Source organism: Alternaria rosae (genome assembly GCF_020736505.1).
Source record: "Alternaria rosae strain MPI-PUGE-AT-0040 chromosome Unknown BKA58scaffold_9, whole genome shotgun sequence".
NCBI classification, from domain to species: domain Eukaryota; kingdom Fungi; phylum Ascomycota; class Dothideomycetes; order Pleosporales; family Pleosporaceae; genus Alternaria; species Alternaria rosae.
In genome coordinates, this window is record NW_025763578.1 from 1,553,354 (window position 1) to 1,581,135 (window position 27,782).

At 50.5% G+C, this 27,782-nt stretch overlaps 11 protein-coding genes across 11 annotated transcripts; 7 read left to right on the forward strand and 4 right to left on the reverse strand.

Annotated features, from left to right (window-relative positions):
- Positions 1-133: 133 nt before the first annotated feature.
- Positions 134-1,144, forward strand: BKA58DRAFT_321935 (uncharacterized protein; the record flags this gene model as incomplete). The annotated part of the gene is made up of 1 exon (XM_046167833.1): positions 134-1,144. The coding sequence occupies one exon, from the start codon at positions 134-136 to the stop codon at positions 1,142-1,144; it is 1,011 nt and encodes a 336-aa protein (XP_046022224.1).
- Positions 1,145-1,621: 477 nt separating this feature from the next.
- Positions 1,622-4,151, forward strand: BKA58DRAFT_242314 (uncharacterized protein). Its single transcript, XM_046166698.1, has 2 exons — positions 1,622-2,423; positions 2,472-4,151. Exons 1-2 carry the CDS (start codon positions 1,974-1,976, stop codon positions 3,984-3,986), a joined length of 1,965 nt encoding a protein of 654 aa, XP_046022225.1. The 5' UTR covers positions 1,622-1,973; the 3' UTR covers positions 3,987-4,151.
- Positions 4,152-4,788: 637 nt separating this feature from the next.
- BKA58DRAFT_405033 (uncharacterized protein) lies at positions 4,789-8,004 on the reverse strand (the record flags this gene model as incomplete). Its single annotated transcript, XM_046171886.1, has 5 exons — positions 4,789-5,129; positions 5,171-5,363; positions 5,412-6,900; positions 6,946-7,867; positions 7,938-8,004. The coding sequence occupies 5 exons, from the start codon at positions 8,002-8,004 to the stop codon at positions 4,789-4,791; spliced, it is 3,012 nt and encodes a 1,003-aa protein (XP_046022226.1).
- Positions 8,005-8,550: 546 nt separating this feature from the next.
- BKA58DRAFT_405034 (uncharacterized protein) lies at positions 8,551-10,861 on the forward strand (the record flags this gene model as incomplete). Its single annotated transcript, XM_046171887.1, has 6 exons — positions 8,551-8,969; positions 9,023-9,317; positions 9,694-10,023; positions 10,219-10,628; positions 10,678-10,780; positions 10,838-10,861. 6 exons carry the CDS (start codon positions 8,551-8,553, stop codon positions 10,859-10,861), a joined length of 1,581 nt encoding a protein of 526 aa, XP_046022227.1.
- A 518-nt stretch (positions 10,862-11,379) lies between these two features.
- On the forward strand, positions 11,380-12,423 carry BKA58DRAFT_242396 (P-loop containing nucleoside triphosphate hydrolase protein). The gene is made up of 3 exons (XM_046166699.1): positions 11,380-11,763; positions 11,819-12,093; positions 12,156-12,423. The coding sequence occupies exons 1-3, from the start codon at positions 11,603-11,605 to the stop codon at positions 12,227-12,229; spliced, it is 510 nt and encodes a 169-aa protein (XP_046022228.1). The 5' UTR covers positions 11,380-11,602; the 3' UTR covers positions 12,230-12,423.
- BKA58DRAFT_463010 (uncharacterized protein) lies at positions 12,406-15,108 on the reverse strand. Its single transcript, XM_046174869.1, has 4 exons — positions 14,612-15,108; positions 14,415-14,533; positions 13,971-14,338; positions 12,406-13,912 (listed from the first exon to the last, which is right to left on the reverse strand). The coding sequence occupies exons 1-4, from the start codon at positions 14,941-14,943 to the stop codon at positions 12,617-12,619; spliced, it is 2,115 nt and encodes a 704-aa protein (XP_046022229.1). The 5' UTR covers positions 14,944-15,108; the 3' UTR covers positions 12,406-12,616.
- Positions 15,109-16,056: 948 nt separating this feature from the next.
- BKA58DRAFT_414015 (uncharacterized protein) lies at positions 16,057-17,141 on the reverse strand (the record flags this gene model as incomplete). The annotated part of the gene is made up of 2 exons (XM_046172459.1): positions 16,057-16,529; positions 16,580-17,141. 2 exons carry the CDS (start codon positions 17,139-17,141, stop codon positions 16,057-16,059), a joined length of 1,035 nt encoding a protein of 344 aa, XP_046022230.1.
- A 902-nt stretch (positions 17,142-18,043) lies between these two features.
- On the forward strand, positions 18,044-21,038 carry BKA58DRAFT_391742 (uncharacterized protein). Its single transcript, XM_046170943.1, has 7 exons — positions 18,044-19,466; positions 19,516-19,630; positions 19,676-19,943; positions 19,997-20,218; positions 20,278-20,485; positions 20,538-20,688; positions 20,734-21,038. Exons 1-7 carry the CDS (start codon positions 18,132-18,134, stop codon positions 21,009-21,011), a joined length of 2,577 nt encoding a protein of 858 aa, XP_046022231.1. The 5' UTR covers positions 18,044-18,131; the 3' UTR covers positions 21,012-21,038.
- Positions 21,039-21,840: 802 nt separating this feature from the next.
- BKA58DRAFT_472411 (heterokaryon incompatibility protein-domain-containing protein) lies at positions 21,841-24,032 on the forward strand. Its single transcript, XM_046175277.1, has 2 exons — positions 21,841-22,639; positions 22,689-24,032. Exons 1-2 carry the CDS (start codon positions 21,884-21,886, stop codon positions 23,961-23,963), a joined length of 2,031 nt encoding a protein of 676 aa, XP_046022232.1. The 5' UTR covers positions 21,841-21,883; the 3' UTR covers positions 23,964-24,032.
- A 510-nt stretch (positions 24,033-24,542) lies between these two features.
- Positions 24,543-26,826, forward strand: BKA58DRAFT_242431 (heterokaryon incompatibility protein-domain-containing protein). The gene has a single exon (XM_046166700.1). The coding sequence runs from the start codon at positions 24,774-24,776 to the stop codon at positions 26,646-26,648; it is 1,875 nt and encodes a 624-aa protein (XP_046022233.1). The 5' UTR covers positions 24,543-24,773; the 3' UTR covers positions 26,649-26,826.
- BKA58DRAFT_463020 (ankyrin repeat-containing domain protein) lies at positions 26,827-27,760 on the reverse strand (the record flags this gene model as incomplete). The annotated part of the gene is made up of 1 exon (XM_046174870.1): positions 26,827-27,760. The coding sequence occupies one exon, from the start codon at positions 27,758-27,760 to the stop codon at positions 27,005-27,007; it is 756 nt and encodes a 251-aa protein (XP_046022234.1). The 3' UTR covers positions 26,827-27,004.
- Between the last annotated feature and the right edge of the window lie 22 nt (positions 27,761-27,782).

A 27,782-nucleotide genomic window follows, 5' to 3' on the forward strand; every position in this document is an offset into this window, starting at 1 on the left:
ACTACCGAGCTCTGTCCAGGTTTCGCAAAGCACGCTGACACCTACATTGACGTTGACGACGACTACTTCTCCGTTAGCTACATCGTCTGCCCCTTCAGGCTTCAACGCCACCTCTTTGTTCAGCGCTCGAGCTATGACGAAGGTGATATCGTATGGGGATGTTGCGATCAGCTTCGTCTTCCCATCACCTAACATCTCAACGACCGTGTCCTACTGGACTGGATTATACCCCACGGTGACTGGACCAGAGCCTTCAGATCTGCAAACCATAGCTTTGACGACACGGACCGAGCGTCAGACACCACTCTCCGCTTTACCATCTTTTGAGATATTCTCATCCAGGTCCAGAAGTTTCAAGACGGTAGTGACGACAGTATACGAAGATGAGGGCGAAGGGACGACATCAGTAGCGAAGCGTCAGAATGTCCCAATCACAGTTGTTGTACCTACGCCCACCCTGGAGACAACGCTTCTGGCAACAGCGATAGTCGCGATTCCGGATGCACCAGGACCTTCATCGTGCGGTGAGTCGGGCAACTTCACGCTGACCTTCGATGACACGGTCACTGGGGATGACGATGACACGATACTGCTCGTTGCCAGTGGCATGAAGAACCCATATCACCACCTCTTCTACGGCAACGGATACACATACGTACCCGACATGTGGGAGCCAAACCCCGCGATCTCGCAACCAAACATCGCCATGTTCCTGCCTCTGACCGGGCGGCTCCTTCCCAACACGCCCTTTGCAGGCACGATGCTTCCCGGCGAGCTCGGTGCTGGACCACGAGCTTCAGTCAACGCCTACTGGTTCAACGCATACTCCGCCCACTTCGGCTGTGCTCTCAACGGTCTCACACCCTGCACACTGCGTATATCGGGCTACCGCTACGACTCAACTCTCCGAGAAGAAGTGCTCGTCGCAGAACAAAACGCGACCATCCCCGCATGCTGGGGTTACATCAACTGCCGCCTCACCCAAATCTTCTTCAACGACGGTTTCCGCGCGCTGTCTGGTATCCAGTTCAACGCCTACACATACAACCTGGGTATACCGCAAGTGCACATGATGGATGATTTGCAGATGGAATGGTACAACAATACCTGTTCGGCGGGTATACTACGCATAGGGCATAGCTAGTGTGTGGATCTAGGGTATCGATGTGGCGAGGGGTTAAGCCATCTCATCGAGTATATTATATGTTGTTGGAGATGGCGATGATTAGACTAGCATAGTATATCTTGGGAAACAGTATATCTAGACGACAGTTGAATACAGTTAGTCTACATTGAATGCGCCACTTCTTTCGCAGATGACCGTGATGTTAGCCTCAGGTGACGGCTAGACTGTCGCGCTGCAATGAGGCGTGAGCTCTCCATCCGCGTCGATTGGCCGGTCACGCCGTGCACGGCAACAGTCGTCCGAGGTGTGTTCCAAGGTGTTTCAGACGGAAGGTGCCATGTGAGCTGGAGGGGACTCGAAGACGCGTCGGCAGCCAGCCACGGAAGAAAAGACGCGTAGCGTGGATGCAAGCTCCCCACGGCGACTTCCTTCCTCGACGTCCAGGGTCCCGTTATGGCGTCACGCGGCGCCGTCGGATTTCCATGTCACGCGCGAACCGCTGAGGCTGCAGCTCCACGCGGTGCGCGCATATCGATATAGCCGGCGTATCAGTCTTCAGCATAGCTTTGAATTTCCTTTTTCTTCCTTCTCTAGACCTCACTGCAGCTCTCATTCGTCTTCCAGTCTTCGATTGTCGCATGTCCTGCTCCCGCCTCAAGCGACCTGCCGCATCTGCCTTTACCGCGTAGATACTAGCGTCTGCGCGACAAGCTTGACCTCTTCACAGGTGCAGGTGATAGCAGTCTCTTTCTCGGCTTTCCTTGCTCAGAGGGAAATTCTCTCACTGCTCCGCCGAAGGTAGACCGCCGACCCAGGCCCGAGGCCCGCTACCACATTTTGCAGAGCTATGGCGACCTTTGCGCCGACCAATTTTCCCTCAGACGTCCGAGACAAGCCACCCCACCAAGAGCCCCCACCACAGCATCTCCAACATCACGGACCCTTCTCCCATCAGCTCGACCCGCCCACCGCGCCTCAGTCCTCAAACCCTCTGCCGCAGATAGCGAGACGTGCGTCGCGCGACCTCAGGCCCCAGCACTCCAACGGCGCAATGGCGGGCGCGAATGGTCATGGGCCTATGGCGGTGCCGGGCGGGCGCGCCAACGGCCACGAGCATAGGGCAAACTTGCGCGAGATGGGCTTTGCCGGCCCGCGCAGCCCCCCAAACAACAAAAACACCTCACACGTCCCCTGCAAGTTCTACCGGCAAGGCGCATGCCAGGCTGGCAAGGCGTGTCCGTTTCTGCATTCAGACGAGCCGCTGACAGAGCGAGCGCCCTGCAAGTACTTCACCAAGGTAAGATATGTGCTGGAAGAGGTGAATCATCGCTGATCATGTACCCAGGGAAACTGCAAGTTCGGCCAGAAATGTGCCCTCGCCCACATCCTCCCCAACGGCCATGTCGTGAACCGCGGAAACGCCGGTAATCACTTTAGCCGCATGAACATTCCACACCACCAGGAGATGCCCATGAACAGCTCGCTACTTACGATGCAGGCTCACATGGGCGGTATGCAGCCAGGCTACCCCTACGCCATGCCCGACGAGTACGCGAACCAGAAGAACCAGTACGACATGATCCCGACCATCGACACCACCTTCTCCTCCCACCCAGGCTCTAACTATGGCTCGCCGCCAAACGAGAACGGCCGACTTCCGATATCGCCAACACAGAAGGGCTTGAGTGTGATGGATGTAGGACTTCCTGCGTCTTTCGACAGCCAGGGTGTCTCGACCATGGCGCGATACGGCCCCATTGCGTCCTCAGTACCCGCCAAGTTCCTCGCGAACTCCCCGCCGTCTTCGTACCAAGCCGATTCGCCCGCTCTTCGAAACCTACACGACTCCGCGTTTGGAGATGGTCTGCGGAGGGGTATTGCAGGATTGGGATCGTCTCCGCCTGAGTCGGTAGAGCAGCCAGTTGGACGGAGGATGCTACATTCTGAGCTTGCCGCGAACCGCTCCCGGGGCATCATGTCGTCGAGTGTAGGTGCGCGACCAACGTACAAGGACGAAGAATGGGATGAGACGGACATGATTGGCAAATTCGAGGAGGACCTACTGCCCAATTCGCTGAGCGATCTTCTGACACCCCAGGAAAAGATGCGCCGCTTCTCGCGCGATCAAGGCGAGAGCGACAACCGCGCTTCGCAGTCCAGGTTCGGGGTTTCGCCAACAGCATCGGACCTCAAGTACGGATCGCCATCCGCAGCCACGGCTTCCCCATCGCGTTTCCAGTCCATGTGGGCCAAGCCTCGAGGACCGACTTACGAAGGAGGATTCGAATCAGGCTCGCTACCCGGCCAGTCAGCCTTCGGACACGTAGGATCACCACTACGCAACTCAAGCCTCCATCCAGGAGCCAGCCCTTCACTACGCGCCATGAACCGACCCACCACAGGCGACATGAGCCCATACCTCGCCTCACCTCCCCGCCAAGCTTCCATGAGCATGATTAGCCAGCAACTACAGCGCACCCGCATATCAGCCCGGGATGAAAGCGGCATCACCAGCAACCCCGTGCACCCCGGCATCAACCGCGTCACCTCCGCATCCAGCATCGGCAGCTCCAGCGGCCGTCTCGGTATCGATCGCGCTGTAAGTAGCAGCAGCATCAACCGCGAGAGGATCGAGGAAGAGCAGGGTCTGTTCAGCATGGAAGAAGAGGATGATCTCAACAAGAGCAGGGACGGCGCTTCGACTACATCCAGCAACAGCAACAAGCGTCTGAGTGGTCTGTCATGGGGAAGTGGTGGGAAGGGAAGCCCGAACCTTGCTCCTGTTGGTGGTCATCGGACGGCGGGCACTTCTGCACTCGGCAAGGAGACGGGTGCGGGTGCTTGGGGTGGGAATGCTTGAACTGATGGATGAAACCAATACTGCCCATCACCATAGCAAAGCATTACACTCGACGCCCTGAGCCACTTCAGCACCAGCAGACACGTACCTCACCCCACGAGCGACATCTCTACGAAATTCTTTCCCTACATCACGAACAAAAGGAAAAGGTTGGAAAATTCTCAGCGTTCCCGGCGCACTTGCATACAGGGTCATGTTTCTCCACGACATCGACCCTAATCCTTCCATCTTTCAACGGCATATACACAAAAGTCTCTTAGCTTCGGCTCGACATACGAGCGTCAAGCAGGTGGAACTTTACCTGGCGTACGCAGCACATGACAGCATGGCATGGGCATGTGCCTTTTCTTCCCCATTTTCCTATCTTTTTTCTTTTTGAGTTACAACTCGGCGTTGGTGCGTTGTTATTTCTTTTTCTCACATGAATGGTGCGTCATGGGCAATGGAGTTTATACAAAGATGATGGCTAGTAGTGGTCTTCTTATAGCTGCTAGGCTTTTGTACCGTATGGGGGTAATGTAGTGGATGCGATGAAGGGCTACTAGAAATGAGTATTTACGATGACATATGAATGAGCATGGATCGATGGATGAAATGGATGGATAGGTAGCTTTAGCTGGAATGTATATATACATATTCTTGATCAATCGTTATCAAATAAGCCAACGACCATCAGCGGCATCACCTGACCACGTTCTCGCCTGGGTCTCTACAAGACCTGATTTCAAGATTTCCCACTGTTTTCTACAGATGTATCTAGGGTCCTTTCGTGGCAGATAGTCCAATCTCAGCCACCTAGTAGCTAGTCTCGAAAGTAACGCTCGAGAATGATAGTTTGGAGTGCTTCATCCGTCCCAAGCAAGGAGAGCATATTCCGAATCTTAGCCTGTAGTCGGAATGGAGGGTCAGCCACGTTTCCCATATACTCAGCGCGTTCATTTATACTGACAGCATTCCGCTCCCGTTCTTGCTGCTTCCACGTTTCGAATTCTGCTCCGCTATGTCGAATAGCTTCAGCGGCGTCCACGGCAGCTATCAATTGAGCGGCTTTTTCGCTATGGTATGCCAGGCTCTTCAGTATCCCTTCAAGCCGAGATTCGAAGCCGGCCCACATAGAACTGAAGAATATGGACCATGCTATAGCTGGTGAGAAAAACATAGTGTCAGGTTGCCAGGGCACTTACACTTTCTTTTCACAAACTTGTACGCTCGCCGATGGAACTCTGTGATGTCACAGTACACCAGAGCTAGCACTTTCTGCAAGTTGTGATCGCACACAAGTGCATTGCCAAGATGATTCAGGCGAGCAACTATATCCCCGATCTTGCCGTATGCTTCTATCATCTTTTCAAAAGCACCGCTAGATTCGACGGTGATCTGTCTTCACAGTGAGTAGAACACTCGTTTTCTGGGCGTGCAACTCACCATGAGCATCAGTTTTACCGGTGCCCAAATCCATGACAGAAAAGGATTCCCGTTGCACAACACCTCCATTACCTTGGAGTAATGCTCCATTGCCTGAAGGAACTTGTCTAGCCGGACCATATTCCTTTGCATCCGGCAAGCGCGGAGCAAGCGCTCAGTCCGTATCGCCTCATCTCTGACATCTCTTAAGGTTGTATTGTCGAAAAGTCGACGGTCGTCCGGTGTAACGGCAGATGAAAACCGCTCAAAGGCGTCTTGCATCGTGGCTGCTGCCTGCGCGGAAATGGCAGCCATAGGTTCAGCGGTGTTCGCGGTGGTGTGGGTGTTGTTAAGACTGGCTGTGTCATAGGTCTTATCCAGGATAGTGTGCGCGATGCGAGTCCGCGAGCACGTAACAGCTAGTTGAAAAGCTGTCTGCTTTGACCTGTTGCGTAGATCGCAAGATGCGCCTTCCGCAAGTAAGTCTTCGACAATGTTCAGCTGACCCGAAAGAACGGCCCAATGCAATGGTGACTCTTGGAATGTGTCCTGCTTGTTCAACTTCGTTGTAACACGACTCAATTTGTAGAAACGCAGAAGCTGCTTTGTAAGGAAGCTAAAGCCAAGTTTACACGAAAGCGAAAGCCCGGTAGTAAGATTTGGCGAAAGAGGATTAACTCCGAAATCGAACTGACGCACGTCGTCTCTGCGTGCTAGCACGGATGCATAAAATTCCTTAGTTGACGTTGGTGTGAACTGTGGGATATTCCCACTGCGGTCGCGGAACAAGGAGATCTGAACCACAGATTCGACCTTTGAATCGTCCTTCAGCAATTCCATTGCAAGTTGATGGAATGGCTCGCCTTCCAGGGATACTGGTAGTTGAGCTCTCTGGCTCTCAACCATGCTCATATGAACTGACCAATGGTTTGCAGCGTAGCTCAGCAAGGGCCATCTTTCCGTGCGCGCGATCAATGATTGCTGGTCTGTACAGATTCCTCCTTCGCATGATCCCATGTTGAGATAGGCAAGACATCTCATTCCTAATTTCAGGTTATGGTCTGGAATATATCCTGAGCCTTCCTTGGATCGCAGGTACTCCATGAGTGATTGATGGAGAAGAGAGACATTTTGCGATTCGTCTACTTCCACCAGACCATGACATGAACGTGCTATGGTATCCCAATCAAGCGGGGCCGTCTTCAATGGTGGCGCGCTGTCCAGTATCTTAATACTATGGAGTTCTCTAAGCTCGATAGTAGTCAATGGCCGAGCAGCGTCTTTGATGGCTCCAAGAGTCATCGTTGCTCGTTCGCATTGTCGACTAGTCGTGTTTTGAGTGATTCTTCGTAAGTTTCGACTATATGATTCAGCGAAAGTTGCCAGATAATGGTCTTCTCCATCGGATTTCGGTCGTTCAGTTGTTTTGATGGTTTCCAAGTCTCGCTCGAAAGTGTCGAAGCCTCCGTCCGGGTCGACAAAACCGAGGTGGAGTTTTGCAAGCAGAAACCTTTAGGCGTTCGCACTTGTCAGTCGTGGGTGGAAGAATGCACACATCTTGTTCGACTCTGCAATTATCGTGTCTATCAACCTCTGCCGGCAAGATGTGTCTTGTGCCCATTGTGCCACATATGTATTGAGACGTCGTCGAAGATATGTTCTGATGTCGGTTTCAAGTGCGCATAATTCAATTGTCTCGAGGTTGTGTCTGAAGTAGACTCCCCAATGACAGAGCTTGGTTCTGCTTGTCATGACAAGCCCAATGCGGCTCTCCAACTGTATCTCACACATGCCTTTAAGCACATCGTCCCTGACATCCTCCCGACACTCATCCAAACCATCGAGGAAGATACAGACCCATTTCTCTGGGGTACCTTGCTCCAGATGATCTGAAGCCTGAGTCTCCTCTTCTTGGTCACATGCGATTCCATCCAAAATTGCGACTATGGTTGTGACAACATCTTCGGTATAGGGATCCCGGCCTGGACGCCGTTTCATGAGTCTGTCGACTTCAGAATTAGCTTCGGGAAACCTGCACGTTATATCCGCAAGGACTTTGACGAACACACTCGTAGCTTTGATCTGTGACGGTTCGTCGAGAGTGAAATATACAGATGCGATAGCGACCTTTTTGTCGATGGCGTCCTCACCTGTGTGAATCATGCTTTCCTTGGTAGCAAGCGTTTCGTCCTTCAGACGCATCTTCTTGGAACGAGTAACATCTCCATCGCGTTCTTTCCGAAACCAAGCATCCTCTAATATTCGTTGGAGATAGTGCATCGTAGCCGTCTTCCCTACGCCCGGTCTCCCTTCAATCACGAGCGTATGACCTCTTGCCTCTAGACAGTTCCTGAAATGGGCATTATGAAGGATCCCACGGGCGCACTCGGGGCCGAAAGTGTCATTCAGAGACTCGTGAACTGGTTCTGTGCATTGGTATCTTTTCAAGAAGGCCTCTCGTTGGATATCGTCCTGGTCTGTTCGCGATGAGAATTTGTCAATTTCTTCTTTTACGGAGCTTCAGCTTGCCTAGTCCAGTGAACAGACCAATCTTCCCGTAGGGTGCTTGAAGGTTCGAATCTTTGATTGTCTGGGTTACATCGCCCCGCTGCATGATCTACTAAGTTCCGACTATTCATTACACTCAGATAACGGCGGGGAAAAGCTTGATGATCCGTTAAGAGTTGAATGCATGCATACAGTGAAAGGCGTGCTACTGACTGAAACTGCGCGTCTTGGTCCAAGCCGACGCTGCAAGGCTCTGGACACTTTGCAATCAGTGCAATCTTTAATTCCAAATAGCAGCATGGCATGCCTTACTTTCTTGTTCGCATCTGTCATCTGATATATCAATGTAATACTTCAGCCGCAAGCGATAAGAACGCGGTATCATCGCAGCCTACCGTTATGCTGCACAGTCAGGAAAAGGATGCATGTTCAGGAGCTGAGCCCATCTCAATACATTAACTGCAAGCCAAAATAGCGAAAGGTGTATGGTAACGGTAGATAATTGGTAGGCTTTGGGAGTACGAGGTACGCCCCGCATCCTTCGGACAGGGAAGGCGCAATTCCGGTGAACATCATCACGGCAGACGATGAGCAGTCGCTTCGCACATGTAGCCCGCATCCCGTCAACAGAGAGAAGGCTATATCGAGCGCGATGGCTGGGCCAGAATTTATAGGCGCTATCTTTGGGCTCGCCGACGTCTCCTTCCGAACCTTCATTTCAATCCAAGAAACGGCGAGTCAATGGAAGCACGCCCCCAAAAAGGTCGACAACATCAACGAAGAGGCTTCTTTGCTCATGAAAACAGTTTCTCAGCTATCTGAGCTGCTGAACGACAACGAAAGTACATCTAATCTCGCAGAAAGCATAGGTCTCTCGAAAACAGTACAACAGTGCGAAGCCAACTGTGCAACACTGGTGCCATACGTGTCCAAGTGGGCAACCTCGGTGTCGAGCTTCTTTTTCCGGGCCAGAGTCCATTACTTGTTTCATCAAAGCCTTTTCGCAGAAATCCTTGCGGATATTCAAGTTGTTAAACAGAATCTCATCCTTTTTAGCTTACTAGCACAATTGTAAGCTCTGGAGCTCTGTTCATAGATCGGTACGTACTAACATCATCATCAAGATCGATGAGTATGACTGGCGAACCGTCTCAGCCAAACGAGAAGCGGGTCAGAGTCAACCCCAAATCAGTCAAAAAGGATATCAGCAGTATGGATATACCCAACACCACAAAGGAAAAGGCATGCGCCAAAGTGGAGCAGATTGCTGCAGGGCAGTCGGGAGGGAAATTGAAACAAAGCTGGGATAACGTCTCTTATGGACAGTACGGCTCTGTTGGTATAGGCGGTAAGTTACCTCAGCAGATTAGCGATGTTGAACAGGACTGGAAGACCGTGAAGCCAGGAGAAGACGGGAAGGTGCGGCCCGCCCCGGAAACCCACAGTAAACTTGGGATCCATTTTGATTAGCTGCTAGCTATATGAGTCCGGCGTAACTCAATTCAAATACCGCCATATCGATGATATACAAAAGTGCAGGCGGAAGTCAGTTTTCTCTTACTTTGCTGCCCACATGTGCAGGAAGCTGTGTGCTCAATCATGCCGAGGTCGGGCCGTGCGCACCCGCGGACGTCACCGAGGCGCGATGATACTCAGGGCAGAAGACGTTCCGAACACAAGCCTCGTTACTTTGTGGATACAATGATAGTACTGTGGATAGGGGGAGATGGAAGCCAGTTTGTAGGCAGTACGCTCAAGCTTGACAACACCTAGACACACCTGTACAGCCTCGTAGGCAGACACACTCAGCTCAGTCCCGGTGGCTTGCAATAGCTGGCCGTATCCATGCACCTACGGTAACTTCTCTAACTTCCACCATCCAGCACAAAGATGTGCGAGCCGCCGTCTTACGCGTGTTCAGTCGGTTTGCAGTATGCTCACATGTCTTTATGAGATCGTTGTCGATGAAGTCGCTGCTCCGGCTCCAAAGCGACGGCGATTGAAAACCTCTCATGCGGAGAGCGTCACACTCGAGAGCGCTCACAATGCATCGCAAACACCACTACCGCCGGCCTACATGACCGCAAAATATTTAGGGGAAGATACTTTAGTGTGCTATTGCATGGTTAGTTGCGTTCTGCTCAGCTCGGCGGTCTCTGCTCACATTGCTCAGATATCAGATCTAAAAGTACACAGTCCTATCCATCATGTCGCCTCCCCTATCCCGACCCCAAACTCGATCCGATTCGAACCTCCTCGCACAATAATTCGCGGTAGTGCCAATGCGCCGGTCGGGCGACTGGATGACTATGGGTGAGAGCTGCTATTGCGGCTGGGTGCCGACGACGAACTCGTATTACAACTTTCACTCTTCTCCGCTCCCATCGCTCCCCCGACGGAACGGAGGACACTCAAGCGTGCCTTTCAGTACGTAGGGGCTACTACATATGGTCCGAAACGCCGCTCCGGTGATGTGGGCGATTTCCTGAGCCAAGCCGGTTGCTACTTGAATGACCCTGTTGGCTGTGACCGCAACGTCCCCTACATGAATCCTCAACGTCTATTCACTCTTCACGAACGACCACCAATGACTTTAAATTTGTTTTGGTCGCACCAAGCACAAATCGACAGCTTTTCACGAGCTTCCTTAGATGTTTTGTCTCGATTTGAAACCACTGATGAGTTCGAGACATCGGCTTGCCTGATAGCTCTAAAGACCGAGTTGAAAGAGTGCGTAGCCCGCGGTGAAAGAGGTAAATCGGCTGACTTAAATTCAAAGGCATCAGAAACAAGCCCTTACCTTCTTCCTGCGAAGTGAACGAGGTATGCATCCAGATAAAGAATGGGATATGGCTGCGGAAGACAAGCGCGAGACAGCTGACGTGCGTATGCCCGAGACATCTTTTCAAGACTCAACGCTGAACCTTGACGTGCCTCAGTTTTGTGAACGCTGTGACTGGTGAAGTCCGATCTGCCCCTGGCCCGGTGTGGCGTGGTGGACTGCTTGCCGATGAGATGGGTCTTGGCAAGACACTGAGCATGATAGCTCTGATCGCTTCTGACCTGAACCGCCGACCAGATGACGATCCATCTATTGGCTACCCCACATTTGAGACTGCCGTACCATCAACTCTAATAGTAGTACCACTGAGCTGTAAGAGTGCATAATTCCTACGGCTCCGCATAAGCTAACGCTATCTGCAGTGTTTAATGTCTGTGAACTGCAGTTACAGAAGTTTGTGACAAGAAATCCATGATGAACGCCCGCTTCTCGATGGACGGAGGATCATGTGAGCTGTGCTTCCAGTCAGTCGAAATATCAACACTCGGCAGTGGTCTCCGAGATGTTACACAAACACAAGTCTACTTTTCAGAATGCAGCAAGTTCTACTGCGTGGAGTGCTCTGCGAGCCTTCAATATCGATCACCTGAGCCGTGCGCATGTATAGAGCAGCCGCGATCGTGTCGAATCCGTCCCCTAGCTTCCTTCTTAACTACTCCCAGTCTTACGCCTACCGACAGCCTTTCCCCCTCGTCAATGTATTGGGACCATAGCAATGACGTCTCAAGCAAAGTATGGGCGCTTGTTTCGCAGATCAGGTCGCACCCGCAGGAGAAGCAGTTAGTCTACTAGGACTTTGAAACACCTTACCAAATAACCTTTGACTAGTGTCGTATTCTCGTCCTGGACATCCAGTCTCGATATGGTAGAGAGAGCGCTGCGGTATGATCCAAATCAAGTCATCCAATCCGTCCGAATCGATGGCAAGGTTCAGCCAAAGAGTCGCAGTCTCGCCATCAAACGGCTCCATGATGATCCTGGTATTCGCGTCATACTCATCACCATTGCTTGTGGTGCCTGTGGGTAGGTTCATTCATAACACTCGCCGAAACATGAGACATGCTGACAGGTATCTCAGTCTGGACCTAACCGCGGCGTCGGCAGTTCACCTTCTCGAACCTCAGTGGAACCCTTCTCTTGAAGACCAAGCACTTGCTCGCGTCCATCGCCTAGGGCAGACTCGTCCCGTGACAGCTATACGCTATGTCATGGAAGACTCGTTTGAAGAGGTACTCACTCCGTGTTATGTCTGGAAATTTGAACTGATAAAGGCATCAACAGCACATTCTCAAAGTTCAAGATCGCAAGAAGCTGCTCGCCACAACCTTACTATCGAACGGCTCATCTCTGGAGGTAAGTAATGCGCACACAGAGTCGTTCACAATAGCCCTCAGATACTGACAAGATATTCTCAGAACATGCGACAATTGCTGCACGAAAGGAAGGGCGGTTAACATACTTGATGGGACGCAGGAGTATCGATGGTTAAACCCAGTGTATTCTTCTTATCATTTGTACCTGAAATCCAGTATCTGATGATTGCAATCACTTTCAAGAAAGAGCAACGTTGTGTATGGGATGATTATATATTGCGGAAGTCGTGACATAATCGCCGCTCGCTTTGCTTCATCGCGGAAAACTTTGACATTGTACTGATGCGAGCTTTTATTTGGAGTTTTCCATAGGTGCTGTAGGTGACTTCTGTCCTGGCGTATCTACTCTCTAGCTCATGATGATAGATGACTCTTGTGGATGGTTCTGCACCTCCCTCCTCGCAGGCGGCTGGTATTGTTATGCGGAAGCTCTCCATAAACTACAGGTTCCATATCGTCGCGCGCTACTGCGCACTGGTATTCTCGAAGTATACTCTACGCGATTACGCAGTGTTCGTCGTCTCCCGCACAAGAGCTTCGCGCCATTGGCAGAGTCCGGCACGGATTGTCCGTTTGTCATCCTCACCCCATTGACAGTTGGGATCTGCATAGGTATTTTTTGTGAAAGCGGCTTTCTCGAGAAGATTTAACAGTTCGCTCCCAGATTCGTAGCCAGTCTTGCAGAGTACGAACATGCAGTACCTGGGGCTCGTATCAGGCCATGAAGAGGAACGAATAGCAATCAGAGAGTCTCCAGTTCGGGTGTCCCTTCCCCATGATGCGGGTACGCGTTGATGCTGCTCTTCCGAACCGGTAGCAATCTGTAAAAGCCCATTGTCGAGGCTGATGTGACGTACACGTTCAACATCTTGACTACTTCCAGCTGCAAGCCCGCTAAGGATATCACGTGTGTTCTCCGATAGATGGATGTGGAGAAACGGAACCCACTCTGGACCTTCCTCTCCTTGATTTGGTCGCAGAATCAAACCCGTAGATCGTAGAGCATGCGATGCCGAGTCTCTACCGTGAAAGCTACGAACTAGCAACATGGCTGTCATGAGGTCTTTCGTGTTGCAATTCTTATGTACAGGAAGCTGCTCTGCTTCCCATATCATGCAATGTAATACTCGCTTAATCTGCCATGAAGATTTGTCGCAGTAAGTATGGAAGTAGAAGGTGGCTCGCAATGCACATGCTAGTCCAAGGCCCCAGTCCGGTTGAATGCGCGTTCCCCAGATATATGCGACATCATCTAAAAGTTCCCTAGATATCCTGATGGAGTGTTCCTTTGAAACTGTCTTGAATAATCGATCTTTGTTCGAGAGCCGGCGCTCTTCCCACGAACCGGCGGCTGCGCAGTAATTGTGATATTGAAACTCAAACTGAACAATGTTGGCATGGCGAATGCTTCCGAACGCAGTCCAGGAAGGTGAATTTGGGTGACCGACTGCCCAGCGAAGGAATGGCTCAGACCTCGCGTCCTGGAGAGCTACTTCTTCTGTACTTTGTTGTCGCTGGGATCGATCGTACCCGTTCACAGTCCCATCGACCTGTATCCCTTCTAGATCCTGGGAATTTGGCGCCGGACTTGAGGTGGGACAAAGTGAAATTGAGTGGCGGAATCGATCTGTGGAAACCGGGGAAACACTATCAAAGCTGGTCCTTGAATTCGCAATGAGCTCCCTGATAGCTGTGCGATATACGTCCCGCGCCCATGACCAGATGAAATCAACGATTAGAAGTAGTTGCAGCGCCCCGTCTTGTGACTGTATGGTCCCTTGCCACAGATCGAAGATTCTCTAGAAAGATTGATCGAGTCAGCCCATAAGCATGCCCTAATTACAAGACATGACTCACTACTTTATCTTCATCCAGAGTGCCGGCATGTAACCGCCATTGCTCACCTTGATACGCGAAGAACCAGACTAGGCAAGGCTCGCTAGTATCGTCGCGACTATCTATGTCAGACTGGGCCATCAAAAATCGTCGCACAGGAAAGGCGGTCTGGTACTGGATTGATCGAAACCCTGGCGCATCTTTCTCCTTCTTCGCTTCGATAACGAGAAATGGTAGGAATAGATTGGGTCTATTCTTCGCCGGATAATGGGTTTCATTCCGGGCTATCGATGATGGAGATCGTAAACCAATCACGGCGTCTGGCCGCATGGAAATGTTTGTAGAGTCAAGATTGTCTCCAGATACGTGGCTTATAAGCTCCTCCTTTACTGAGCAAAAGATAGATCCACTCTCCCCGTCACTAGTTCCTCAGCACAGTCTATGGAAAGAATTAAGACGACTTACTAGTCTTTTGTCTGTTCTCGAGGCCGTCTACTATTGCAGGTGCAGGACCTTCTAGTGTTTCGTTTAGCATTAAGCTTGCTCCGACGCTCTTTGTTGAAAGGAAACGCCTCATAATCTGACTTCCACAATTCGTTGTTGCATTTTCCACTTGTTCAAGTCAGCTCACCGTGTGAAAATTTGGCTGGACTGTAACGTACCAGATAACTGGTGTGCGAAATCTGTCGAATATGGGGCTTTCAAGATCGCGCCATGACGCCTCGTTGGCATTAGCTTCATCGAGTAGATCTTGCACTTGCGTTCGGAGTTCCTTGACGCCTTTCTTGTAGTTCTCTTTACGATCGGTAGGAATGCGCTCGTTCTGTAGGTACTCTTCATAGCGCAAGAATTGGAGTGCGCGTATGACTTTAAAATTGTGTCTGTACCCCTTCTTCCATGATGTTGGGGGTACTGGTCCGTGAAATCGAATGCCGTGATCGTCGGCTTTTTGGCGCAAGTCCAGTGGCGAGAGTTGGTCTTTCTTCGGCGGCATTGGTGATACTAGAGCGGTCACCTCCACTAGTGTGTGGCAAGTGCGACATTCACGCGTCTGTCACAATAACGATCATATGGTAACCGAGGGACTGAAGGGTGCTAAAGTAGCTGAGCGTACCTTAGCCTGGTGGGCCCGTGCACAAAGAGTCTTGGTTGCGCAGATGATGCCACACTGTCCAGGTGGAGCGCTTACCTAGGCAGGCTTCGCTGACGAGGCTGAGCACCGGTGTACACCTCGAAACCTGGTCACACCGCTATCGATGCATACAACGAACCTTTGCAGATTGTCGCTCTGCATCTTTTTCTCCCGCTTGCGCCGTGTTGTGACAATGGTTGCTCTGCTGCACGATCGGCATTAGATACACGGAAAACGAGAAGATGTATCCGTTGTAATCCATCATTCAGGCACAGTGACTAATCTGACTGTATGCGTCAATTCTGCGAAAACTAGAGCGAGAGTCCCTGCGCATTGAAGTCGGAATCTAAAAAGAGCCTTATCGTTGCTTGAACTTGTGCCTCATGATAGTGGCATTGCTTGGGAACGATTGGCTCCCTGGTTGTCAGATTCATGCTCCAGGCTACCTCATGATAGTGGTATTGCTTGGAAACAATTGGCTCCCTGATTTTCAGATGCATGCTCAAGGCTGCAGCAGGTATTCCCTGGGCACAAGGATATCCTGGGGCTCGGACCGGCTCGTGCTACTTGGTTGGCGCCTCGTGAGGAGGACCCCGGATATTCAGCCGCGGGCACTTCAGTCAGTCCACTTACCCGCCGAAGCTCTTGCGTCGTAACATTAATTAATTATGGAACGTGGTTGGTTGTTGGACTCGTCTTATTGGTCACAAGTTCGGTGTTGCCTTGTGCGGCACAGCAGTCCTGGCGACTCGGCTGCTGAACCGCAGGCCGCGGAACGACAGAGTTTCGCCTACGGCGATGCCGAGGAGGATTGAGAGTAAAAAATCGCAGGGTGTCATACAACTCTGTCAAAGGGCTGCAGTAGGGACAAGGTCGATGCCGCTTGTTGATGACTTTCATGGGCTAGGTACCTAGCAGGAATGCATCAAAGCTCCTATTTGCGACTACCGGGATTCTCCCAATGTACCCTACTTTTCATCTGAGTACCAATGCTTTCACCACGAAATCTCGAGTTGTTTCGGACCCTGCGCCTTTTGCGAATCCACAATATTCAACCATCGCCCTCTCCTTGCGGAATGCGCGTAGACCTGGAAAGACAGGCAACTTCACTATCTCCCCATTGGCTATTGGGTGTGAAGTCATCGCTTCCATATCTGCTTCATTGGCCGCTGATTCTGCTGCAGGCCATATCAGTTCGAAGTGATTTGCGCTCAACAAAGACTCTGCGCGAACCTCTACTGCCAATCTGAACACGTCGCTTAACGAAGAATGCAATTTCCTGATGGCTTTGCGTCTCAAGCGTTTTCTGAAGAGAGGGTGGAGTGCACTTGTGAGGCGGTCTCTGAACATTTTGCTCATCTCTGGAATGATGACTTCCTTGAAGCTTTCACTCTCTATAATGGACCGATGAACTGCAAGGTCCAAGTGGAAGAGACTCTCTTGGCCACCTATAAGACGTAAGTAATGTCTCGTGGGAAGCTAATAGGATCAAGCTTACACCAAATACTGATGAGGCTGCGATACTGTTCCAAAAGCGGTGCAGTGCGCATCACATGCGCTTGGAATTCGGCTCCAAACACCCAGTCGCAGATGGAAGCTCCTGTGAGAGCTGGTACAAGCTCAAAGGAGGTCAATATCGGAAAGACGTTTGGTACTCCTTCGAGCTTGCAGTGAGTGTCGATACCAAACACGCTGGACAAGAGACCATCCAAGTCGGCCGATTTACGTAGGAGGCTCTCGATGGGATGCTCCCTAGCGTCATCCATGACGAGCACTCGAGCGATGCTATCCTTTAGGTTTTGGAACAACTTGATGAATCTTTCTGAGTTTGACTCCGCATTTGGGGCTTTGCTAAAAGAAAGATACCCTTCCAGATTCGCTCGATCATTGAGCTTCCCGTCCTGGATTGTGATTGTCCGAATGTTTTCTTTCAAAATTCTTGTCACATTTTGAGGCAGTTTCCCTAGGCTCTCAATTTGTCGCCGCTGATCATCCAGAATGAGACATTTCTCTTCAGCTTTCTGAGAGCGCTTCTTATAGAAGGCCAGATCAGAAGCCATGACTGCGTAAGTAGATTCGGAAATTGCTGTAAATAACGATCTATCCTCGAGGCTAGGACCAGCAGACACATGTCGATTGACTGAGTCGTCGCTTGGCTTCGTAGTTTCAAGGACTGATGTTCGTCGCCCAGACAACGATCCACGTGAGGTCAAGATTGGCAGATCTACGGTCGCTCCTGGATGACTGGTGGCCTGAGTACAATCCGAGACGCAAGAATCTTCGATACTTGGAAAAACATTGTCTGATTGTATGGCTTTATGCTGTCGTGTTTTGCGTTTTCGCTGTTCAGGTCAGCATTGCCGGCATGCACAGCGTTGAGATCACTACCTTGTGCGCGCTTTTCAGCTTCGATATTGCATTTCTGTCGTTGTTCCTTGATGAGTGTACAGCCTCTTTGGAGCTCTGCCTTGATCCAGAGGTTGCAAGGCTTAAAGCTCTCTTCTGTTGCTTCGCAGTCTCAGGAACGATGGACCTTGCCTTGAAAGTGTCATATTCGCATGCGTGTGTCACGAGAAAACGATCGATCGGTTTAGGCGGGTGATAAGGAAGGGCACAAAAGGAGCACTGAGATGTGGAACTCCAAAACTGCTGGGAGGAGCCAAGCGTAAAAGGTTCTCAGGTATGGCTCCGTACCCAGGCACAAAGTCGATCTGTCCTCTTCTGGGCACGGCATGCGTATGTTGATGTGACCTAGAATGCAGGAGTCCCAGAACATGTTTCGAAATGCGAGTCAGCCTTACCGCCTGCTTGGCAATGTTAATGCAAGCAGGGACGGAATCCTATCACCGCCCCCAATAATGGCGCGCTAACTACCATTAGAAAGGTTCAGGTTGAATCCTTGGAAGCGTGCAGGATTCTCAAACCCCTCACGTAGCTTGCGCCACTGTGTCTCAAGAACAATCTTGAATCATCAAATTCTTCGTATCTTACGCACACACACATACGCGCGCACGCACATTTTTTGGTTTGGCAGTTGTCCGCCGGTCGAAATGGAGATCACGATCTTATGCGAAATCTTGGCAATCCTCGATTTTCTTGTCAAGGGCCCTGCGACAAGATCAGTCCAGGACTGGGACTATGAAGAATATATGGAGAAAACTCTGGAACAGATCGCGGGAAGATTGAGATACTCGATGGCAACCAGAAAAATCAAAGAACACCTTTTGCAAGCGCTGCAAGCAAGAAGAAGCTATCCCGATGATATGCTTGGTTTACTTCTCCTTCATGGCAGCTCCACGATCCCACTCGACCGCGAGAGTGAACGACAAATTAAAGAGTATGTGAAGGAGCTTTATCTGAGGGAAAATCGAGACGGAGTGCCTCGGCCTCGACGCTCAGCGGTCGTGTATGGCCACATTGACCTTGGTTCACAGTTCTTCTTCGAGAAAATGGATCAGGATCTAGACGTCGAGATGACAATAGAAGAAGATGACCCAATCGCTACGGACGAGCACGAGACGGATCATGGCCGTATGGTTATCGCTATCGACTTCGGTACAACATTCACCTCTGTTGCGTACACCGTCATACCGAGAGGCGCCTTACCGGAAGATATGGACTTACGCCACGTGAAATGCATCGGAAACTACCCAGGCTACGAACCTCCGCCGGGTAAACAGGATTTTCGGGAGGATGTGCCCACTGAGTTGTGGTATGACCATGGACACACAGGAATTGTGGGACAGCAACCTGTCAACACATCTAACGATGGCTGTCAAAGCTTAGTTAACGATGACGAAGAGTCAAGCAGCGATGATGACGAGTCCGAGGATGAAGAGTCGCGATTGTTTGACGATAGTAATGGAGTCGAGAACCTTACTGAAACACAGACTAGAACCACGGCGCTGAGTACAGTAAAGCAATACTGGGGTTACGAGGTTCAGCAAAAGCTCAACGTTATGGGAGCCCCTCGAGACGAGGCTCGACCACTTACTAGAATCAAACTCAACCTTGTTTCCAAAACCAACACTGATCACATCCGGGATGATCTCCGGTTGACGCTGACAGAACTAAGGAAACAAGGTATTATCGCCAAGGACACAGATATCTACAGGCACTATCTGACGCATCTGCTGAACCATACAAAGGAACAACTACTTTCTTCGAATGATCTCCAAGAAGACATGTTCATCGAGTTTGTGTTGTGCGTACCAGCCAAATGGCCTGTTGCCGCATGTCGAGTTATGCAGGCGGCGCTAGAGGAGGCTGTAAAGGACGTCGGTTTCACCAAAAACGCCGAGGACGACGTTTGCAACTTGTTTATGATCTCGGAGCCAGAGGCTGCGGCTGGGTGTATCCTTGCAGAGGCGAGAACTAAGCTTTACGTAAGCTTCTCTGTTCACTAGCAACCTTTTCGCTGACAACGTTATATAGTGCAATGAGACAGTCGTGATCCTTGATGCGGGAGGAGGCACAATAGATGCTGTCACTTACAGATGCGTAAATGGCAATCCCGTGCGGTTGGCCGAGGAGGTCATTGCCCCCGCTAGTGAGTCAGCCCACCAATTGTAGCAACATGGCTAACCTCGCGAAGGTCAGTTACTTGGCGCAAGCTTCATCAATGAAAGATTCGAAGAGAAGCTACTCGAGAAGCTCGCAAATGAGACATACCTCATTGATGACTTTTACAATCCAAAGACACTGAAAAGCATCGTGGGAATCAGAACAACTATCTTCGAGAATTACCAGAAGCGGATCATCGATACCACTAAGCATAGAGAAGGAACGTATCAAGTGCAGATCGAAAACCTCAGAGCAAACACCAGAAAAGGGCTCTACCGAAACAACCTAGAGCTGAAGCGGTAATTCTCTCTTCCCTCTTGTGTGATTGCAAAAGCTGACTTCACTCTCGCAGAAAAACCATGAAGAGTTTTTTCCAGCCATCACTAGATTGCGCGAAAGACGTTCTCGAGGAGCAGTTGGAGCTTGCGGAGAACAAGAATCGACAAATCGAGAAGGTCATTTTGACTGGCGGGTTCGGCCAATCACCTTCACTTCAGAGTCACCTGAGAACCTACCTTGCGAAACGTTCGAAGTCGACAGAAAGAGAAATTGCTCTTGTTGTTCCACGAAACCCGTCAGTCAACCCGACTCTTAGACAGCGAGTTCGAATGAGATAGACTAACTAGCCAGTAGATCGACCGCAGTAGCTAGAGGCGCGGTTCTCCGAGCGCTCAACAAACGGTTTGGCCCAAGTCGCATCACACAATGCAGTTATGGTTTCATCTTCAGTGAACTATACGATCCTCAAAACATTGAAGCTCACCGCAAAACAACGTATCGGATCAACCGTGTCGATGGGGAACGATACGTTGACGAGACTATTCGATGGGTGTTACAAGCAGTGAGTGCATATCCCGCTGACTAGATTGTATGCTTGATTTACTTTGAGACAGGGCGAAAGGGTGGAGAACATGCAAGCCTTCACCTTTCACGTGAAGCATACCTTTCCCTTGACAAGGAAGAAGCTTTTGAGCGCTGAACAGCTATGGATGTCTGACAAACCCGGAAAAAACCATTACAGGAAAACCAATGCAGAGAACAAAGGCGAGTTCAACCCTCAATACTCGTACAAAGCTAACATTGCAACAGGAGCTGTCATGGTCGGCTTTCTCCAGACAGATTTGACACGATTGAGAGATGAAGGTCGTATCGAGCCGCAGCACCCATCCGTGTTCAGCACACACGCAGGCTCTCAGAAACGCTACTGGGAAGTCCACTACGAGGTTGCGTTGATCGTGGAAGGGAGAAGTATCCGCTTCGAAGCAAGGTACCCTGTGAAAGATGCCTTGCGCCCCGGAGAACAACAGGAAGTCCTCGGAGCTAAGCTCGTTGGCATAGCTGCAGCATTTGCACCAGGTACTGCATGAATGATGGCGAGAAATGTCTGCACGTATTTCATGTGCTATGTACACGTTTCTAGTCCATTAGAAAATCGATGTTAGACCTGGTATCTCTTTCACATGATTCTTGCGTCACTATATTGGAGGCTTTCATTAGCATCCTAAATTCAATGCATTTTTGACTTATGCTTGTGCGTAAAAGGTACGCAACGGACAGCTAAACTGCGAGAGAAACGCACCTGAGAGGGCACTAATACCCCAAGCTGCATGCGTTGCAGCCCATTGTATATACCAGACTTGCTGGAAGTCCTCTCTTTTGTCGAGCTGTGACTTGGCACGCGACGCTGAATATTAGAGTACTGTGGACTTCGGATAAGGTTCCTTGCTACGCATGGAGGTCATGAAGCTCTGCTCCAGGGCTGGAACGCACAGCCGCCACGCGCACCATCCACATCACCAGCACCGCAGCACAAGCAACATCCCCATCGACAACGTGCAAGAGCACTTTTGCTGTCATCCAAACTATCCGGTGCTAGTCTGCAAGAAGCATGCTACGAGGATACAAAACAAGAACGTGCATCCGCGCGACCAGCACGGCATAGCAAGCAAGGAGAGATAGTCCATCGTAGCGCACCGCGTGCACACAGAAAAGCGTCAGCCCGTGCGATTAGTGACGCGAACTTCAAGTGAAAGGGAGAAGACCATACCGGCATGCTACGGGGGATCGCTTGCGGAAATCGATATTCTTCTCCTTTGCGGCGCAGGCAGTGCATGGCCTTTCCAAGGTTGTCTTAGCGCGCATACCCCGCACACAAGGTCTCCATCCCAGCGCGCCGCTCCGCGCAACCGTTGGAGCATCTCAACACACTTCGTTTAAATTCAAGATACAATGCCTGGCGATGTTCAACTCGTACTCCCGCGCCGCGATCCGACAATTGAATGATGGTATCAACGGAGGAGAGCTGTGCGTGCCATGCCAGATAGCTCTAGAAGAAGACGAGCGTGCAGGCTTCGCTAGCATTGGTACTTCAGCCTGGTTGAACAACGGCTTCAGAGAATACGAAGAATATCAGCACCTGACCGAGCCTGTTCTCTATTGCGATTGTTGCCGTCATGTTCTTCGCGCCCGAGAGTTCCAGAGACGACAAGGTAGAGATCAAAGTTCATTGGCTGAGGCGCAGAAGTATCCTGGGGATTTCAACGGGCTGACAACGTGTGTGTTCCTACATGATGACGATCTGGATCTGAAGGCGTGTGAGGCGGCATTGAACGACTTCAAGGTCCAGAAATCAGAGTATAGTCGAACAGTGAGACATCACTGGGCAGATGTGGGGTTGATCAAGAGTTGGCTTGATGACTGCGAAAAGGACCACGGCAATACCTGCAATGAACACCAAACATCAGTTACTGATAATGGGTCGCTTCTGCTTCTGGATGTCATCGATGATTGTCTCGCGGTTGGAAACTTCAAGGATCGGTATTTCGCCCTGAGTTATGTCTGGGGTGCCTCGAAACAGTTCTTGACCTTGGTCAAAAACTACGACCACTTGCGCGAGCCCGGAACACTTTCGAAGCAGCCGTTGACCCAGACGATCAGGGACTCAATGACTTTCGTCAAGAATCTGGGGGAGCGATACTTGTGGGTTGATACAATGGTAGGAAATTCCCGCATGATACATAGGAGCCTCCACTCACGAAAGCCAGTGCATAATCCAAGACGATGCTGCCAACAAAGCGAGCGCACTCGCCCAGATTTGCGCAATCTACAGCTGCGCTATGGCCACGGTAGTGGCTCTAAGCGGAGACTCCGCCGATGCCGGCCTACCTGGCATTCCGCCTACGGCCCGCAACACCACCGCAACCTTTGTCGCTCCTGGACTACACATGGTGGAGCGATCGTCCTTGGAGAATATGTTGGCAAATCATACCTACGACGGTGTAGATGTAGACTGTGTATACAACACGCGCGCCTGGACATTTCAAGAACGATTACTGTCGAATCGGAGCATTTACTTCCTTGACGAGCAGGTTTACTTCCACTGCAAAAAGCAACTCCTGTGCGAAGACAGGTATATTAGCGATGACACTGGCTTCTATACCCTGGACAAAATGCGCACGACAAGCGCAGAACTGAAGTCGAAGACTACTCGAGCGGGCAGTTATAGTCCACTGGACGAGTTTCGTTGGTACGAAGAAATCGTCGCAGAATACACGGCAAAGAAAATGGGGTACCCAGACGATATCCTCAATGCCTTCACTGGCATTCAGACTATGCTGACTCAAATGTTCGATTGGCCTTTTGTCGGCGGCCTTCCGAATTCCCTTCTGGATCTTGCATTACTTTGGACTCCTGTTACCACTATCGAGCGGAGAATGACTGCATCGCAACAACCAAGCTGGAGTTGGTCGGGCTGGATCGGGCGAGCGCGATACACAGACCTGGTGCGCCCAGGGCATAGGCCAATAAGCTCGTTGTTCAAATCAGTCGCAACATATCACCTCGACACACCAGACACGATGGTTTTCTCCACCATGAGCGTGCCTTTCAAAGCATTCGAACTCATCAAGATACCTAAAGGACTGTTTGACCCGTTCCGGAGTAGTCCTAGCCCCATCACCGAAGACTCCTACTACCTCTTCGACCGGAATAAGCGGCGCTGCGGCTTGCTCGTAGGTCTTCTACAAGAGCACGCGGTTTCCATCACCAGTGAAGACCTGAAGCTCTTTGCGCTGTCGGCGTGGAAGTCGAATAATAGCCTCACTAAGAACGGGCCGGTCATCTCTTGTCTCTCAGAGAATGGTTATTTCTCAGACGAAGAGGTCTACGATCAAGCTTTCCGTGACACGGAATGGTGTACTTACAACGTTATGCTCGTTCGATCGGTGGGCGACGCGTATGAGAGGATTGCAGTGGGCCAGATGCATGTAGACGCATGGTACGAAGCAGGTGAGACACCGGGACAGTTTGCCGTGCGGTAATTGGGTACCAAAGTAGTTACAACATCATACCAGTGTAACATACTGCTCATTCACTCTACATTTCCAGTCTTTCTACGAACTATCGCAGCTATCAGTGTTGAAAGCTGCGTCGAGAAGTCCAACTCGTAAACACCCTCAGTCGCTTTCTTTAGGATTAGGCCGACAAACTTCGTGGTCTGCCCTAGTTTGGTCCTACGACACAAGGAGTACTGTCGATAATGAACCGGCGAAAGATACAGCCTAGACCAGCCGACGAAGACAGTCCCAATCTTGAGATATCGAGCAAGTGATGTGTCGCTGCCGGTAAAATGAGTATATGCGGGGTTGTTTCCTTGTGAACAGGCCATTTTCCAGGTCTGTGTGAAAATCCATTACGATCGACTACTATACATGTTCCAGATTGTGGGGTCTCGCGGTGTTGTGTGAGAGCATTGGTCGGCTTCAACGAAACGAGCGCAAGCCTCAGTAAGCACTAAGCCTATTGCAAAAATGTTGAGATGAACAGCCAGGTTCTGCCAGCGCGCGCATCGAGTGATGATGCTGGAGGAAGATACAAAGACAAAGTCAGCGAACTAGGTGTCGCTTCGAGATCGTGCAACGATCGATCTCCTTCAGCCATGTGACTGTTGATTGCATCACCAGTACTTTTGAAGAAATACGATCATCCGCTAGAATTTCAAACAATCCTTTGCAGCTCATCACGTCTCGAAGTCTTTTCGAACTGTTCACGTCGCAACACCTATTGCAGCGGTATACTACAAACAGAGCTACGCCACCAATCATAATTGCTGTTTCGAATTCTTTGAGGATATGGACAAGAAGCATCAGAGATCCGACGATAACGGCATTTGGTCTTGTCACGATCAACTTCGACCTCTGAAGCATGTCAAACACGAACACTTTGGAGTCGAGAACCTTACGAATTCGTCGAAAATATCGGATTTAGAGCTGCACAACAGGCCAATAGTCGATCGAGGTCTCATATACTCTAAGCGCCTGGAGGCGAGTACTGTACGTATCTTGGTACTCCACCACGGTTCTCCATCCGACGAAATCAAATGCGATCTGAAGCAGGAGGAAGACCTTGTACAAACATCTCTTGTCGAGGTGTCACGATATGAGGCATTATCTTACGTTTGGGGTGAAGAGGAGAATCCAGATTACATCGTCCTCGGCGAATCCCGTTTTGCTGTTACCCGAAATCTCTCAGAAGCCCTGAGGTACTTACGCTATCCCGATTCTGACAGGATGCTCTGGGTTGATGCGATATGTATAAATCAATATGATATTGAAGAGAAGGAAGCGCAGGTGACGTCAATGCATTGCATTTACAAGTCCGCGAAACAAGTTATTGCGTGGCTAGGACCGCCAGATAATGCTAGTAGTCATGCCTTTTCCGCAATGAGAGCACTGCAGAAACAAAATAAGAAAGCGGTGTCTGCTACGATTACAATTCAACTCGACAAGGACGGAGCCTCTAATGAGGATAATCCTTTCAGGGAACTGATGGCTCGCCCATATTGGAGTCGCGCTTGGATCGTGCAAGAGATGATGTTTGCTCGCTCCCTCGTTGTTCAGTGCGGCACTGAGGTGGTACCATATTCAGCACTCATAGAAGCTCATCCAAGCACTAAGCCGGCATGTATCCAGATTGGTGGAAATGAAAGCGGACCCGGGCGTATCAACTTCCAAGGCGATCCTGAGGTGAAGATCCCGAGGATCGGCACTCAACAGATAAGCGCGAATCGGTTCTTGGATTGCTTCCTGGACAGACAATGCAGCAAAAGGCATGACAGTATTTTCGCCTTTTTGAACTTACTCAGCGATGACATCAAGCGAGAAGTACGAGTCTGTTATAAGACGGACATTAGTGAACTCGTTCGCAACACAGCTCAAGCAATCATCAGGTCGACACAGAGCTTACATATCATCGTCATCAGAGGACGCCAGACGCCACCAAGTGCTCGAGAGCAGGAGTGGCAGCTACATATGCCATATTGGTGCCCTTACTTGGCCACTCCATACGAGGCTTGTCCCATAGAGCCGCGCAACAAGCCGACCTTCTTTTTGAAGAAAGATGTCTGCTCTTTTGTGAACAGCAGGCTACGCGTAAGAGGTTCAGTTATCGGTAGAGTTGCTCGGACGATCTCACGATACATACCTCCCGAAACCCCAGTAACGGGTTGGTGGGACAAAGCAGGTGTTGAGCGGGAACTAAAGCACTATGGAAAGTGCTTAGGTCTAGGCTTGATTGGTATACCAAACGATAAGCAGATGATCTCGATGTCTTTCAAAGCTACCACTCGCACTCTCCTTGCTGGTCAAGGCGACATTTCCGATGTTGGAATATTGTTAAGTGGGCAAGAGCCAGCAGAACTCCCGTTGCGCGAGATCTGGAATTACGGGGCTTATCGGTCGGTATGTTCGTTTCAGATTAGCCGAACAGCGATTGAGGCTCTCTATTCGAGCAAGTCTACTCCATCTGCTTCTGTCAATCGTGTCGCTCTTATTCCTCGCAATGCTAGACGGGGAGATGTCATATGCGCTATCCTAGGATGTGCAACGCCGGTTGTCCTTCGCAAGGTTGGAAAGCGCTATCATGTATTGGGCGAGGCATATATCGACACGACTGCAATGGGCAAGTTTAGAGTAGCTATCAGACTTAGGGACTTTATACTTGAATGAAATCTCTTCGAGGGATATGCGTGTGCAATCCCCTTATCAGATGACGTTTAATTCATGTGAGGAGCGATACTATGGGTGCAAGATGTCTTAGAGACAGCTGCATCGCTGAGGACTCTGATTCTTGAGGTAGCCGCCGTCGTCTACGTGAGTGGCTATATAAAAGAAAGCAAGCTCCCTATGTAATTTAGACTTCCAGAATGGTATACTTTAGCTTCTCTTGTAAGTAAGTGTTCACTTCTTCCATCGAGTAGGATTGACACACTATCATCAACACCCTACGTGAGTTCATGCCTTCTTCTCCTTAGCGTTGCCTTCATCCTCCTCTCATTCTCTGCCCGACCTTCCTCGCCGTCCAATTATTGGCCATGGCCTCTAAACGGTGCCTCCACGAAATCTCCCCACCCAGCTTCTCTCGCCAGCTGCAACGCAGTTTTTCCATCCGCATCTACCACATTGCTATCCGCTCCATTATCCAATAAGCACTTCACAGTCTCAAAGCGACCCGTCATAACAGTAATAGCCAAAGCCGTCTTACCTTCTCGGCCTTGACTTCCGTGGGAGCGGCTACACGTGCGGTTGATGTCATTTTGAATCTCGTCTTCAGTCAGGTTGTCTACCAGGGTCTCCATGACTGAGATTCCACCGAGCTTGGCGGCAACGTGGATAGCGGTCATACCAAAGCCTTCGTACCGCATTCGCGCACCCCTCTTGAGTAGCTCATCAAGGCTATCGATGCCGACGCCGCTTTCGTTACCCACTTTGTGCAACATGAGGTTAAGCGCGACGCCTTCTTCGATGGCACCCTTATCGAAACGGAACTTCGGTTGCGTAAGGAAGAGTATCAGAGCGTGGATATTGGGGTACTTGACTGCCCACTCCAGCGGTCTTGGATTGTCGATAAGGGCTAGGAAGTCCATTGTCTTTTCGCTTAAGAAGAGTTCCTTCATGCGGGAGCTTCTGCAGAAAAGTGCGTTGTTCAGAGCCGTGCGAAGGTTGATCTGATTGTGTCTGATCCTGTTGCGCCCGACTTCGTAGTCTAGTATCTCCTCGAGCATGCGCGGTTCGTGTTGCCATGTTGCGTATTCGATGAGGTAGCCAGCCTTCTGCTCCATATTGACCGTTGTCAACATGTGT

Excerpts from the sequence above, each read along its gene's own strand:
- BKA58DRAFT_242314 (XM_046166698.1), top strand. The coding sequence starts at position 1,974 with ATGGCGACCTTTGCGCCGACCAATTTTCCCTCAGACGTCCGAGACAAG. Across the intron at positions 2,424-2,471 it reads CCTGCAAGTACTTCACCAAG|GGAAACTGCAAGTTCGGCCA; the intron begins GTAAGATATGTG and ends TCATGTACCCAG.
- BKA58DRAFT_242396 (XM_046166699.1), top strand. The coding sequence starts at position 11,603 with ATGGTAGAGAGAGCGCTGCGGTATGATCCAAATCAAGTCATCCAATCC. Across the intron at positions 11,764-11,818 it reads ATTGCTTGTGGTGCCTGTGG|TCTGGACCTAACCGCGGCGT; the intron begins GTAGGTTCATTC and ends CAGGTATCTCAG. Across the intron at positions 12,094-12,155 it reads CGAACGGCTCATCTCTGGAG|AACATGCGACAATTGCTGCA; the intron begins GTAAGTAATGCG and ends AGATATTCTCAG.
- BKA58DRAFT_463010 (XM_046174869.1), bottom strand. The coding sequence starts at position 14,943 with ATGCCGCCGAAGAAAGACCAACTCTCGCCACTGGACTTGCGCCAAAAA. Across the intron at positions 14,339-14,414 it reads CGAGAACAGACAAAAGACTA|TAAAGGAGGAGCTTATAAGC; the intron begins GTAAGTCGTCTT and ends TCTTTTGCTCAG. Across the intron at positions 13,913-13,970 it reads CTCTGGATGAAGATAAAGTA|AGAATCTTCGATCTGTGGCA; the intron begins GTGAGTCATGTC and ends CAATCTTTCTAG.
- BKA58DRAFT_391742 (XM_046170943.1), top strand. The coding sequence starts at position 18,132 with ATGGAGATCACGATCTTATGCGAAATCTTGGCAATCCTCGATTTTCTT. Across the intron at positions 19,631-19,675 it reads GGAGGTCATTGCCCCCGCTA|GTCAGTTACTTGGCGCAAGC; the intron begins GTGAGTCAGCCC and ends AACCTCGCGAAG. Across the intron at positions 20,486-20,537 it reads TTCGATGGGTGTTACAAGCA|GGCGAAAGGGTGGAGAACAT; the intron begins GTGAGTGCATAT and ends ACTTTGAGACAG.
- BKA58DRAFT_472411 (XM_046175277.1), top strand. The coding sequence starts at position 21,884 with ATGTTCAACTCGTACTCCCGCGCCGCGATCCGACAATTGAATGATGGT. Across the intron at positions 22,640-22,688 it reads ACTTGTGGGTTGATACAATG|TGCATAATCCAAGACGATGC; the intron begins GTAGGAAATTCC and ends CACGAAAGCCAG.
- BKA58DRAFT_242431 (XM_046166700.1), top strand. The coding sequence starts at position 24,774 with ATGGACAAGAAGCATCAGAGATCCGACGATAACGGCATTTGGTCTTGT.